Genomic DNA, 13,027 nt, shown 5'->3' with positions numbered 1-13,027 from the left:
ATAGGGCCCCTTTAATTCAGAGCAAGAGGGCCTTTTGTTGGATGTGGGTTATACTGTATGTGAGTTTGTTTTTGTTTTAGGTTGTGATGTGAGTGTGCGAGTTAACAGCAACATTTCCGGCAATCTCATTGTAACAGCCTGAATTTTTTTAAAGTAATTCTCATTATGAAGGAATAAGTAACCTGGGTGTTTGATGCAAATTCCCATGCTGGCAGTTCGGATTTAATTGCCAAAATGCTACTGTATGATGAACTGTTGCATCATTGTTACAGTAAATCCTAATAGTAATGTAACTTAAGATGTGAAACCACAAACTGATGGCACTCGGAGCCTGTCTGCACACAGACTGATCCAACCTCTCACTGCTCTGGCTCTTTTATACCAGCCTATTAAAAGAATGAATGCTGCTCTTACACGCTGTAACTCTACACCACCCCCACCCCCACCCACCTAATATTGAACTGACGGGTGGAGATAAATGAAGCAGCTTTGAGTAATGACAGGGTATACAAAATAATGGATTTATGCAAACAAGTCCGTATCAAGTTGAAAACTGTTTTTTATTCAGATGTTTATTGCAAAATAGAATCAAAATCTGGCAATAAATAGCTTTATCAAAGCCATGCAAATAAACGTCATTATTAGTTCTGTTATTAAAGAAATGTGTTTTAATCTCATCACAAACTTTTTTCTGTAACACGTTCTAGTGTTTACTTAAAGAGGAGCGGAGTGAACTCTATTATAAAAGAGGGATCTTTGGTGATCATGGACACATTCGCTTTTATGTCACAAGGTTCCAGGCAATATACAAGCTCATTATCTGCAATAAAGCCTCATGAAGTCCCACACTAAGTATACATGAATATGGACTGTATGTTATGTTCGCTCTGTGCTAGCATTCCTCAAAACTGAGACTTAATTTATAAATCCCAACGAGAGACCAACACTAACAGTGAATTCATCTTAACAGTTTGTGTATCCAAATGTGATACAATGTATACTCTGAGCCATAGAGCTGCATTAAAAACACATCAATGAGACACATAAATGCACTGGGTGAATGAACACTTTAGATCCCAAATAGAATGTCAAACTGGAGCACCAAATGTGTATTAATGCACATCTGAAAGTGTCCCAACTGAACGCACTATTTATTCCTGTTTGGAAGTTGGAAAGTATTGAGATTGTGGGATTTATTGACAGTAGCAGAAATATAGAATATCTAGTATAACAAAAATGTATGTATGGCACATTAAAGGGGGTTCCTCCTATTAATGAAGAAACTGATGTCTAGAATACACTTTAGATATACTCTGAAATATTAAATCCTCTAAGATACTTGATGTCACCGTGCCATATTGAGGAGGTCAAAGGTCAATTCTGTGATATCAAAGGCGTGATGCTGATGCTTGGGGTCGACGAACACCTCTAGACCTCCAGATGTGCTGCTGGTGTGCTGGCTCTGTTTGAGAGCATCCAGGGTGGAGAAGAGGACTCTGGCCCGCTGCTCCGCTGAGGGGGGGTCCGCCAGGCGGTGGGGGGGCAGCGAGGGCGAGTGGAGCAGGAAATACACTGAGGACATGTAGACTTTGACAAACTCCTGTTTGAAATGGGGCAAGTCTCTCTGCAAACACAAAGAAGGGGACGTTTTAACAGATTATATAACATCAGGGGTGGCCATCAGGCAACAGGGGCCAACAGGTGCCCCCGTAACAGTGACCAGGGACCCCCCCTCCAAAAAAAAAAGGTTACAATATTACGATTTATTGGAACTAAATCAAATCAGAGACCCGTATGTACAGTGGAGATTAAACTGTTCATTACCTTATAAAAGCAAATACTGTTTATGTTTTTTAAAATTACTGAAATAAATACCTTTACAAAAACAAATACCAATTACTCTATTTTATGTTTATTTTACACAATTACTTTATTCTGTCTTTTTAACCCGCTTTTATTGTGCCCCTCTCATGAAATAACTGGACCCAGCCTGGCCCCCCCAGTAACATTGGTCTAGAACCGCCACTGTATAACATGATGTATAGTGACATAGTGATTATATGCACTGGACGCACAAACACTTTTTAACCTTGGGGGAGAAAAGCCACCTAGTTACTCATACTGTCAGCACCCTCTATTGGTATGTCCTGGTATTACACTCATATACACATACACACTCATACACACATACACACTCATATACACACATACATACACACTCATACACACATACACTCATATACACACATACATACACACTCATACACACACATATAGTGATGGTAAAATGAAGCTTTGAATGAAGCGTCGAACCACTTGAACAATTGTGTCGGAAATAGGTTCATTTATCGAAGCTTCAGTTACAGCGACCTCTCCTGGCGAAGTGCAAGGCTGCAGTGGGTTTAACGTATCTTTGCCTTTAAAAATATTCGATGCATATACACACACGAAGACTGAATATCATGTTCTATTTGCGATTAAAGATCGATAATTGTGTGTATTGTGTTATTGAGAAGAGACTAGAGAGTGCTGGACATTCTTTTGGGCGGAGAGGGCCTTTTATCAGTTATTAAAGTATTAAAGTTGAAAAGCAATGATTGAAAGTTCATCCATTGCGGGCTTTGAACCAGCTGCGCTGAGAACATCCCCGCAATCGGGGCGCCGGCTCTATCCACTGTGCTATCTATTCCTTAAACTATTTGACTGTTTTTATATAAATCATAATTGTCTTTTTGTTCACAACTTCTCCACATTTTGAAGTGTTTCCCGAGCCAGAATGCGTATCTTTCTTCCTGGCTTGCTCTATAATAATCCAATTAAAATCCAATACAAACAACAACTCAACAGCAACAACGCAAACTACGACAACAACCCACACATTGTGCATTGTTTAGAGCGGTTATAAAGTGTTGAAGCGCTCAAATTCGAAACTGTTTCAACCTGTCAGTGTCACCTGTCAGAATAGAGACGAGGCAGTGCATTGAATAACCTGATTGGAACGCGAACCAGTGAGTTGATTCATTCAGGAAATGAAGCAGTTGCTGGTTCGGACGTCACATGTCACGTGATTTGAAGCAGTTGCTGCTTCGGACGTCATATGTCACGTGATTTGAAGCAAGCTTCGAAGCACTGCTTGTATGGAATAGGAAGTCCAGGGTTGAAGCTCCGTTCGAAGCTTCAGTGTCAAACTGCCATCACTACACACATACACACTCATACACACTGACCTTCTGCGCTCTGCTCATGCTGGTCTCAGCCTCCAGCCAAGCACTCTAAAACAAACAAAAAACGATTTTAAATTGTGCACAAGTCCTGAGTGATATTGTTTTGTAAATCCAATCATTTTAAAAGCATTGATGTATTCAGTATTGTCTGGCTGTAAAAAGAAAACTCGCATAAATCACACTCTTACTCTCACTCTCTGACTTTGCCAAGGCTGAATATCAGGAGGAAATACAGAATACTTTCAAAAAACACTTTTGCACCGAAAATGCTCACAAAAAGTAACAAATAACAGAATTATAATGTGGTTATTAGGGGTAAAATAATATAAGATAAGAAGTACTTTATTAATCCCAATTTGGGACACATAATAACAAATCAACAGAGTAGACATAAACAATATAAACATCTCAAAACAGAAATAGAAATAAACCAGCATTTAAGAGTAAGAAAAATATACAGATGACCGGAACGATAGAAACAAATATAAACGTATAAACTAAGTTTGACCTACGAACCCTGAGAGCATCCAGCAGGTCTGGTTGGTCGAACAGCACGGGGAAGGTAGAGAGTATAGGACTGCATATCAGATCTGAAACAAAGAGACAGTTTCTCTAAGAGCTATGAATATCTGCAGTTTGGATAACAGGGTCCTGAAGGTGTGTGTTACCTGCGTTCTGCATGGTAGACCTGTCCATCAGGAGAGTGTCTGCCAGCAGCTGCCTGTGCAGAGCCAGCAAGTGCACGCAGCTCAGAGAGTGCAGCAGCGTGTCTGGAAGGATACTGAAGAGAAACAACACACTATTTAAATATAAAGTATATATGCTATCTTGGCTGAAGGGAGTGTCTCCAAAAATCTGTGGTAAGAGTATTTTTTGCTGACCCTCCCACCTGAGCTGTGTTCTGGTTCGGCTGTTGGCTGATTTCAACTTTATGATGAGTTTGGGCTGCCGTCGTGCCTGAAGCATCTGCTGGAAAACACTAGCTGGAGCTGAGAGGAGAGGAAAGCAGGGGAGACGACCAATTAGAATTGTTTTTGTTGTTGAACTTTGTCACAGATCTGATTGCTCCGCTTACATCCTTTGGTGGCTGCAATCTCCATCGGGACCTCCGCCTCAAATGGAGAGCCACTATTCAGAGTCAGCTCATAGGTCCTGCACACAGATCAGATTAGGTTGGATGAGATTTTAAAGTATTAAGCACACATCACTCACGCAGTATGTAAGTGTCTATGGCATTTTTCATTCAAATAATACTGTGGGCACTGAGTGTACCTGTTGGGGAGTGGATTTCCACTGTCGTCGGTCAGTTTTAAATAAGCCCAGCCGCAGCTCAGGTCCCCTCTGTCACCTGTGGACTAAAACACACACACAGAAAATAAGAGATATGATCACTCTCGGCATTATGGTGTTGATCAACTTTGGAAAGAGGAAAACTGCTTGTCTTTCATGACAAATAAAAAAACATCTGAATAGTAGTTTTCCATTTCCTTTGTGATTTCATGAATCTGATCAGCTTTATCTCATCACTATCACATGTGTATCTGTTGGTGTGTGTTTGTCCTCACATTGCGTATAAAGGTGACTCCCAGTTCAAAGAGGATTCCGAGGTTAGGATGTGCCGAGTTGCAGCGTAGAAAACAGTCCCCGTCGAGGAGGGAAGGTAGGATACCAGTCATCTACAGCAAACAGATTTAAATTCAGCCTTATGCACACGATTACGTTTAAAGCCAAAGTTCTGTTTTTGAGCATTTCATGTTTATGTTCAAGAGGTGGTTTGAGTAAAGTTCCCAAAAACAGTGTGTATTTAATTTGTATAATGCCGTTAACATACCCTTGGAGAGAAGCTCCAGGTCTTGGGGCTCTTGGAGTTGTACGTTGCCCTCACAGTGTGGATGTTACTCAACACCTGAAACACAAGCACAGCTGATATGAAAAGTCTATGACAAACCAAGAAAGTGAAAAGTAAGAAAATCGATTTTTGTATTTTTATGATTCTACTACTGTATTTCCTTACTGCAGAGACTTTAGTAGCATAAGGAAGTAAAGCAATGCAAAATGCTGGCTATACAACAGAAATAACCCACTTGAGTCTTATCAAAGGCACAGAGGCGGATGTGTCTGCTGAGGACTTGAACTCCGACCCCAGGAGTTGGAATCATCTTGCAGCTCCACAGACTGAAACAAAGGCAAGTCTGGACCTGCCGGGCACGAACCTACGAGACACAACGGGACGCTGATCAGGAACCAGAAATATGAAGTGTTTATGTGAATGCTCTAGAGTGTGTCGCAGGAGGACTGTCTCACCCTGCCGGTGTCTGGATCCAGGAAGAGGTCACTAAAGGAGAGCTGTGATTGGCTGAGCTCCGGCTGGACGTAGTGACTTCCTCTGTATGTTTGACCTGAGAAAAGACACAAAGAGTTAGTGCTTTGCGTGGTGTAATGTACAGTATTTAGTTAAGGGTACTGGTACTGATACTGACTGGCACCATTGGTACATAGTGGTTGCGGTAGACAAAACAATATATAGGCATACCTTGCTTCGTGTGAATGTGTGTGTTTTGTGTGCTTGTTAGAGAGTGTATACTGACCTTCCTCCTCCAGCAGTTTAGTGAGATGTGATGTTCCGAATCCGGCAGGTATAGCCCCCAATGCTGAGAGCACATCTGTTGCATCGAGCTGTCACATACACACAGTGAAAACTATAAATATATTGGATAAGCAGTTTGCGTATTGTGGATTTATTTTTGTCGATAGGAAAATTAACAGTATGATCACTACAAGAAGCAGGAGTTTGCGGATATTTACCCCACTCAAAGCCTTTTTGACAGTACTCCAGTTGGAATGTGGAGAACTGTTGAAAAAGAGCAGAATTTGAATCAATAATTAATGAGTGTAAGTATTGCAGAGAGGTCTCTAATTCCACTACAGCAGCTAAAAGCATAAACAGGCTTCTTTAAAACACAGCCCTGCAGCCGTATATCTACAAAAAGGATGGTTAAAATGTAGAACCTCTGTTTCTCTTGGTCATCAGCCAGCTCTTCACCATCTTCCTCCTCCTCAGATTCCTCTTCATCATTTTCATCATCATCATCTTCGTCCTTTTCATCATCATCATCATCATCATTAACACCAGAACCAATCTGAAAGATATGGGGTTTTAACTGCTAGAGACCAAAAGTTTAATATTTTAAATGAACAGTGCAAGGATGTTTAATGTGATGCAGGTGTGTAGCAGGTTGTGTACCTTCAGGTAGGTTTTTGGAACCAGCCCTGTGTTGCCTTTAGTGTCCTGAGCCAGCCACCATCCATCTGCTGTCTTCCTGATGATCTTCAATATCTCCCCCCTCTGAACGAAGCAGATAAACACACAAGTCATATAACGTCAAATACTCATTCATCAAGTGTTTAGTTGACATGATAGTCGGTTATACTTGATTTTCTTCACTTACACATCAGGGCAATCAACAGATCAGCCTACTACCATCTAAAAAATATCTCGTGTATTAAAGACCTTATGTCCAAGCAAGACCTTGAAAAACGTGTCCATGCATTTGTCTTTCGCAAGCTTGACTACTGCAACAGCATCTTCAAAGGCCTCACAAAAAAAATCACTCCGTAAACTCCAACTAGTTCAAAATGCTGCTGCCAGAATCTTAACCCGGCAAAGAAAACAGATCACATCACTCCAGTGCTGAGATCGCTGCATTGGCTTCCAGTAAGTGAGATAATTGACTTTAAGATTTTATTGCACACATATAAAGCACTAAACGGGCTAGGACCCAAATATATCAAGGACCTCCTTCAGCGGTACAAACCCAGCAGACCCCTTAGGTCTTCAGGCGCAGGCCAGCTCATTGTTCCATCTGTGAGATCAAAGCGTGGGAAAGCAGCCTTCTGCATCTATGCTCCTAATGCATGGAACAAACTCCCAGAACATTTGAGAATGGCTAGCACTTTAGAATAATTTAAATCAGGTCTAAAAAAAAATATTTTTAACATGGCTTTTAAAATTTAAATGTCCTAATTTTCGAACTGTTAAACATGGTTTTCTTTCTTTTAATTATTTTGTGTGTTTTTGTATTTCTTCTCACTTTGACCATCGTAAAAATGTATTGTGTTTTCTCTGTTTGATCCTGTAAAGCACTTTGAATTGCATCACTGTATGAATTGTGCTATACAAATAAATTGCCTTGCCTTGCCTTATGATTTTGGGGCATGAGCGCCCTCTTCTGGTAACAGGGTGTAATAAAATGCAATTTTTAAGATGCTAGAACAAAATACGAAAAACTAAAGCAAACTTCTCACAGTTTACTTTGTAAGCACTGTATTTAAGGACAGGTCATTACACCTTTCTTTGTCTGATTATCTTTGTCAGTCTTTTCAGTGAAGAAGCTTTAGAAATCTGTTTTAGACATCATGATAATAAGACATGTTGGCAGTAGCAGGGTTCCAAGTAAAGTCCTCTGCTCCTAAACCTGTTGATGTCATTAAGTTCAGTATTCTGTATGAATCAGTAAGTACTTCACCTGCACAGACAGATCCCCCTCCTGTTCTCCTTTGAAGTCACTGAGGGCTGTGTACATTGGAGAGGGAGTTTTCACAGCTTGATTCTCAACTTCATCATCATCATCATCAGTATCCTCGTCGCTACTGTCTTCATCATCATCTTCATCCTTATCATCATCATCGCTATCTTCCTTTGAGGCATCCCTGTGGATCAAAACGTAAGTAACATAAAAAAAAGGGATTTAAATCAAATGTCCTTTTTAGCTAAAAATCACTGAGATTTAGAGTTCAAAAGTACCTGATGTGACTTATTTGACTTATTTGTATCAATACTTTGAAATAGATGTTTCTCTAAAACTCTTTGACAAATAAAACATGTAGCCACTGCAGCAAATGATATGATACACTGTGTATACTTGGATAACAAAGAGAAATCAAGCAATATTGAATACTATGGTATTTCTTTTTGTCTTTGCAGTGACTGACCCTGCAGCAGTACTGGGTCCTGCAGGCGAGAGCTCCAGAGACAGTGTGGTTACACGCTCCAAGATGTCCTGCAGCCGCCTCTCCTCTTCCTGTTTCCTCTGATCATAGTTCCCCACTGGAGCGAGCTCATCCGCCTAGAAAATCAGGCAACAAATTACAAGCTAGAAATCGTTTTTGTCGACTCGTTTACTGAAAAGAGCACGCTATAGAGCTCAGACTAATTCACAATTTACTAGCAGTAGTACAGCACCAACCTTGGTCAGTTTCATCAGTGTTCTTTGTGTCTTTTCTGCTGACATTTGCAGTTCTTGACATCTGTTTGAATTGGACAATTAGACACTATTATTAGAATCAAAAGTAGGAGCAAAAGCAAAGTAAATCCATGTGCTTTAAATAGTTGTCTTAATAGTCTGGATGTGGATCATATACTGGGGTTAGAAAGAATCAAACTAGGAAGCACTGAGGTGTTTACCTCCGAAATGCTTCTTCAGTGTATCCATTCCCACTCTCCACGTCCTTCACAAGACTGTCAACCTAGATTATAAAAGAAAAAGAAAAGTAATTGAAAGTGAATACAGGGGTGTTGACAACAATGTGAGGTCCAGGTTTAAAAAGTATCTGCATGAGCACACTTCTGTTAACCACATAGCTCAGAACTGTTCTATATTCTGGATGTTTTTGCTGGCAACAAAACAACAGAACAGCCAATGAGCCTTTCATTTGAATGTGTGAACAAGTCCAAACTCAACCAAGCTCCTCCTAGCTTCTTAATCTGGTTTATTCATGTTTCCCTACTCCTTGGCTGAGCATGTTATTGTGCATATATCTGGGCACCTTTTTTAGTGCATTGTAGAGAATTCGGTATTCACTTCATGAACCAAAAAGCACTTACTATAAGACAAATGTAAATCTTTACCTTTGTTTACATTGCTAGCTCTACGACCAAACGAGGTTCATCTTCAGTACTGGAAAGGTATGATGGCACAAAGCACATCGGTAAGTAGAATGTAGAGCCCAAGCCTTACAGGATAACTCTATTTGCAAATCGGTTGGTTTAGTGATAATGTTACTACTAAAACAGCCTCTCTCTTCAGTACGTTAATAAACTGTAAATGTGGCATCCAACTCCAAACTGTTGTGCACTTCAAACTTCAACTCGAAAAACACACAAACAATCGCCCTTCAGTAACCAACCTGTTTTTTTATTTCGTCCACTTCTCTCTGGACGAGCTGCAAAGGTCCTTTTCTTTTCGGTGGCATTTGTACGGAGTTTTATGGAGCATATTTCATGTGTTAGCACATTACCTAGTTAGCTAGCAGATGCTACTCTTCCACTGGTCGCTAGGCAACATGTTTTCTCTTCAGGCTTGGGCTGGAATAGATTTATCGTTTTTTATTCATTATTTTTTGTATATTCTTTATTTTTTGTTTGTATAATTATATTTTAAAAAAACAGGTTTTATGTATGTGTTTTAATATATAAATAATTATGTTATCATTTTAAATAAATCTTGAAAAAATCTGACGTACTTCCTTCCGGATATGTCTTTTTTGTCAGGGCGTTACTGCAACCTACTGGACTGGAGGATTGAGTTGCTTAAATTGGTGTTTAATTAAATGACAAACACTATATATATATATATATATATATATATTCAATGTATGTATGTACTGTACTGTATATTGAATAAAAGGGGATGTAGTTCCACATCTGGTCAGCGCAATGTTATGCACAGTCAGACACATGCATTGCAGAGTTGTGTAAGTGTCTTCCTTATGACCTACAGAGGGCGTACTTTGACTGTTGTGAAACATGCTGCATTCAGCGTCCCCTCGTTAGCTTCCTATTTGAATTTCTTAGAGTTTCTTAAAGTGGAAATTATGATTGCATAGCACATTATCAGTGCTTCTCTAAATAACAATTATACAAGTTGTTAACGTGTGTTTCCACAAGACATTTGTTAGTATATGTCCTTGCTTTTATTCCTGAAGATATCAAATCACGACGTTTTGGGTGTACGTGAAGGCAGCATTAGGCTACAACTGCTCTCCATCGCCTCCAGTGTTTGTCACTTAACTGTCATGGCTTCACGTGTGGCTCTCATTCAAGGCGCAAGCAGAGGACTGGGGCTTGAATTTTGCAAACATATCTTAAAAAACAAAAACCCTGCAGCCGTTATAGCGACATGCAGGAACCCGGACGGAGCGACCGAGCTGCGGGCACTGGCAGACCAACACCCGGGCCAAGTGACGGTCCTCAGGCTGGACGTGGGCCGGGAGGAGGACATCCGTGGAGCTGCTGACCGGGTTAAGGAGAGCTTCGGTCGGCTGGATCTGATCGTCAACTCTGCGGCCATGCTTCATCCCTCTGGAAAAGGAGAGACCAGTCTGAGAGAGGTCACTGCCCAGGTAAACCATGAACATATCGGAGTATGGGCTGCTCTCCCTCCCCCATCATAAAAAGTGAAATAAAAGTGAGGGTCTGGCTCATGGGATGCATACTAAAAGTGCTTTCAATAACATGTATTATTTAGATGATCTACTACTCATAACCCGTTCCAAACCTCGTTAACTAATCTCGTAATTTAAGGGAGCCTACCTATTAGTAGATATATAACAACTAGGGGAAACACAATTATCTTGGGTGAATAGTTAGTATGTCAAATCGGCTTAAATGCAATGTAAACAGCAAGCCATTTAAACTTTTCTGTTAATTTTACCTGCTTTGTATTGTTAATTGACTTTAAAATACACCACAGAAGGGGACAGAAGGAGGCAGTGGCAATGAATAGTGAAAAAATGGATTAGGATTAGATTACAGGTGTTGATGCTTGAGAAGGTTTGAAAGTCATCATACTTTCGCCAACGTTTTTGTTCCAATAGATGTGTTTACTGAGTGGGTTTGATCCCTCTGTTTTAAAAAGTAAATGTTCTATTCTGGTTCTTACACCAAATGTATTCTTACCATCCCATAACCTGTGCCCCGGCTGTGTATAGCCAGTGAACCACAGTTACCCATTCACATCCATTCATGCACCATTGATCTGTTTTGATTGACTTTTTTCTCCTTTCAGGGCATCATTTCCACCCTGACGACCAACACAGTGGGTCCCCTGGTCATGGCTAAGTATTTTGCCCCCCTCCTTCAGAAGGGTGGAGGTAGTTTCGGTCAACAGCCTTCTGAGAAAGCCAAGCAGCACAGCGGCATCATCGTGAACATTACGGCCAAAGTGGGATCGATTGGCGACAACGGTGGGTATTGTGCTACTGCTGTGATACTCTGTTGTGTTCATGTTAATGTCGTAAAGTATGATTTAATTTATGCTACTTAAATATGTTTTCCCTTCTCCATCCTCCACCCCTTTCCTCCTCTCAGGTCTTGGTGGTTGGTACAGCTACAGAATGTCCAAAGCAGCTCTTAACATGGCGACCAAGAATCTGTCTATAGAGCTGGGACGCAGTCGACCAAAGGTACAGGTTTGAGTGTTGACTGAAAATCTTATATTTTTGTACTTCTGATTTATTAAAACCAAATATCAGTGTCTCTCTTTGAAGACTAGCTGCGAAAACATTGGAAAATGTTGGAAAAGGGGATGCATGATGCCCTTACACATGCATATAGCCTATGTATTTCATAGAGTACATTTTTCTTCATCTTTATTTTATAAAGAAGTAGGCCTGATATTAAGATCTTGTATTCCAAGAAAGGTGAAAGTACAATACATTTTCACAAGAACACAACAGCTAAAAAGAAACCAAACTATACAACAACAAGGAATATAAACAGTTTCAAGAATCATGTACCAATATCAGATAATACATCTTTTAAAGTTTCATAGCACTTGAAACCAGTTCTGAATTTAGATGTATTGTTTACTGGGTCTTGTTCTGTAATCACTATAATGAAATGTATATGTGAGGAAGTTTGGAAGCTTCAATAATCTAACATGAGATAAATTGTGTCTGTTTTTTTCCAGGTGGTGTGTGTGTGCTTACATCCAGGAACAGTCAACACAGACCTCTCCCGGCCATATCACAGGAATGTACCAAAAGAGAAGTTGTTTAGCACCGAACAATCTGTAAGCGCTCTGATGAACATCATAGAGACACTGAGCATTGAGAAGACTGGAAAGGCGTACAACTGGGACGGGACTGAACTTCCTTGGTAGAAACAGTAGATGGACAAAGAGAGATTAATTGTTTTACCTCTCTTCTTGGTGCTAAATCTCTGTGCTTTCAAGACTGTGCAACAAGCTGAACTTATAAGGACATTCCTAGTGGAGTGAAAGACAACCTCTTTTAACTTCCTCAGAACCAGACAAAGTGCTTAAATCATCTTTAATATTATCCTGTTCATGATGTGGATTTGACACAATATGTATTAATGATGTAATGTAGCACAGCAAGTTTCTCCCTGTTTCAAGTCTTTGATTTATGCTAAGCTAACCACTGCTTACTTGTAACTTGAGATACTGATCCTCTCATCTTACATGCTGCCAGAAAGCAAATAAAAGCATATTCTGAAAAAGGTTGAATTATTTCTCAAGTGTAACACCTAAAGAGTTCCACATATTCTTTGTTGTGTTGCTTGCAATATTTTTGAATACAATCTGATTTTTCTCATCACATTAGACAGCTGAATTATGTGTCACATGATCAAATCTTCAGTGTTTGGTTTGAGTAAAAGACATAAGCACTTACCCACAATCATTGCCCAAGCAGCAACTGTGTGGGACACAGAGGGAACAGCTATGCGATCAATGTGTGTGATTCTTTTAGTGGGTTTTAAATGATTTCCATTAGATTTTCCT

At 40.1% G+C, this 13,027-nt stretch overlaps 2 protein-coding genes across 4 annotated transcripts; one reads left to right on the top strand and one right to left on the bottom strand.

The window, feature by feature from the left end:
• Window positions 1-543: 543 nt before the first annotated feature.
• Window positions 544-9,684, bottom strand: nphp1 (nephronophthisis 1). Of its 3 annotated transcripts, XM_079686588.1 has the most exons (21): window positions 9,411-9,680; window positions 9,133-9,181; window positions 8,689-8,750; window positions 8,471-8,531; window positions 8,217-8,350; window positions 7,751-7,934; window positions 6,469-6,570; window positions 6,234-6,364; window positions 6,030-6,075; window positions 5,813-5,900; window positions 5,529-5,623; window positions 5,309-5,437; window positions 5,056-5,130; window positions 4,790-4,900; window positions 4,497-4,579; window positions 4,300-4,376; window positions 4,114-4,213; window positions 3,893-4,005; window positions 3,741-3,814; window positions 3,228-3,272; window positions 544-1,624 (listed from the first exon to the last, which is right to left on the bottom strand). In XM_079686588.1, exons 4-21 carry the CDS (start codon window positions 8,513-8,515, stop codon window positions 1,346-1,348), a joined length of 1,911 nt encoding a protein of 636 aa, XP_079542714.1. In that variant the 5' UTR covers window positions 8,516-8,531; window positions 8,689-8,750; window positions 9,133-9,181; window positions 9,411-9,680; the 3' UTR covers window positions 544-1,345. The 3 variants fall into 3 exon arrangements, with proteins under 3 accessions (XP_079542714.1, XP_079542713.1, XP_079542715.1); XM_079686587.1 differs by lacking the exon at window positions 9,133-9,181 and having other exon boundaries at window positions 9,411-9,681; XM_079686589.1 differs by lacking the exon at window positions 9,133-9,181 and having other exon boundaries at window positions 1,486-1,624; window positions 3,737-3,814; window positions 9,411-9,684.
• Window positions 9,685-10,274: 590 nt separating this feature from the next.
• LOC307044540 (C-signal) lies at window positions 10,275-12,758 on the top strand. Its single transcript, XM_079689852.1, has 4 exons — window positions 10,275-10,625; window positions 11,291-11,468; window positions 11,593-11,687; window positions 12,194-12,758. The coding sequence occupies exons 1-4, from the start codon at window positions 10,299-10,301 to the stop codon at window positions 12,383-12,385; spliced, it is 792 nt and encodes a 263-aa protein (XP_079545978.1). The 5' UTR covers window positions 10,275-10,298; the 3' UTR covers window positions 12,386-12,758.
• The last annotated feature ends 269 nt before the right edge of the window (window positions 12,759-13,027 follow it).

The sequence above is a fragment of the Notothenia rossii genome, assembly GCF_949606895.1.
Source record: "Notothenia rossii genome assembly, chromosome: 6".
NCBI lineage: Eukaryota > Metazoa > Chordata > Actinopteri > Perciformes > Nototheniidae > Notothenia > Notothenia rossii.
This window is presented reverse-complemented; position numbering and strand designations above follow the sequence as displayed.

What these genes read in the sequence shown, in the direction of transcription:
- nphp1 (XM_079686587.1), bottom strand. Translation starts at nt 9,476, where the DNA reads ATGCCACCGAAAAGAAAAGGACCTTTGCAGCTCGTCCAGAGAGAAGTG. An exon ending in CCTGGAGCTTCTCTCCAAGG is followed by an intron (nt 4,901 to 5,055) that starts GTATGTTAACGG and finishes TGTTTGCTGTAG; the next exon opens with ATGACTGGTATCCTACCTTC. An exon ending in CGAACCAGAACACAGCTCAG is followed by an intron (nt 4,006 to 4,113) that starts GTGGGAGGGTCA and finishes GTTTCTCTTCAG; the next exon opens with TATCCTTCCAGACACGCTGC.
- LOC307044540 (XM_079689852.1), top strand. Translation starts at nt 10,299, where the DNA reads ATGGCTTCACGTGTGGCTCTCATTCAAGGCGCAAGCAGAGGACTGGGG. An exon ending in TGAGAGAGGTCACTGCCCAG is followed by an intron (nt 10,626 to 11,290) that starts GTAAACCATGAA and finishes TTCTCCTTTCAG; the next exon opens with GGCATCATTTCCACCCTGAC. An exon ending in GGGATCGATTGGCGACAACG is followed by an intron (nt 11,469 to 11,592) that starts GTGGGTATTGTG and finishes TCCTCCTCTCAG; the next exon opens with GTCTTGGTGGTTGGTACAGC.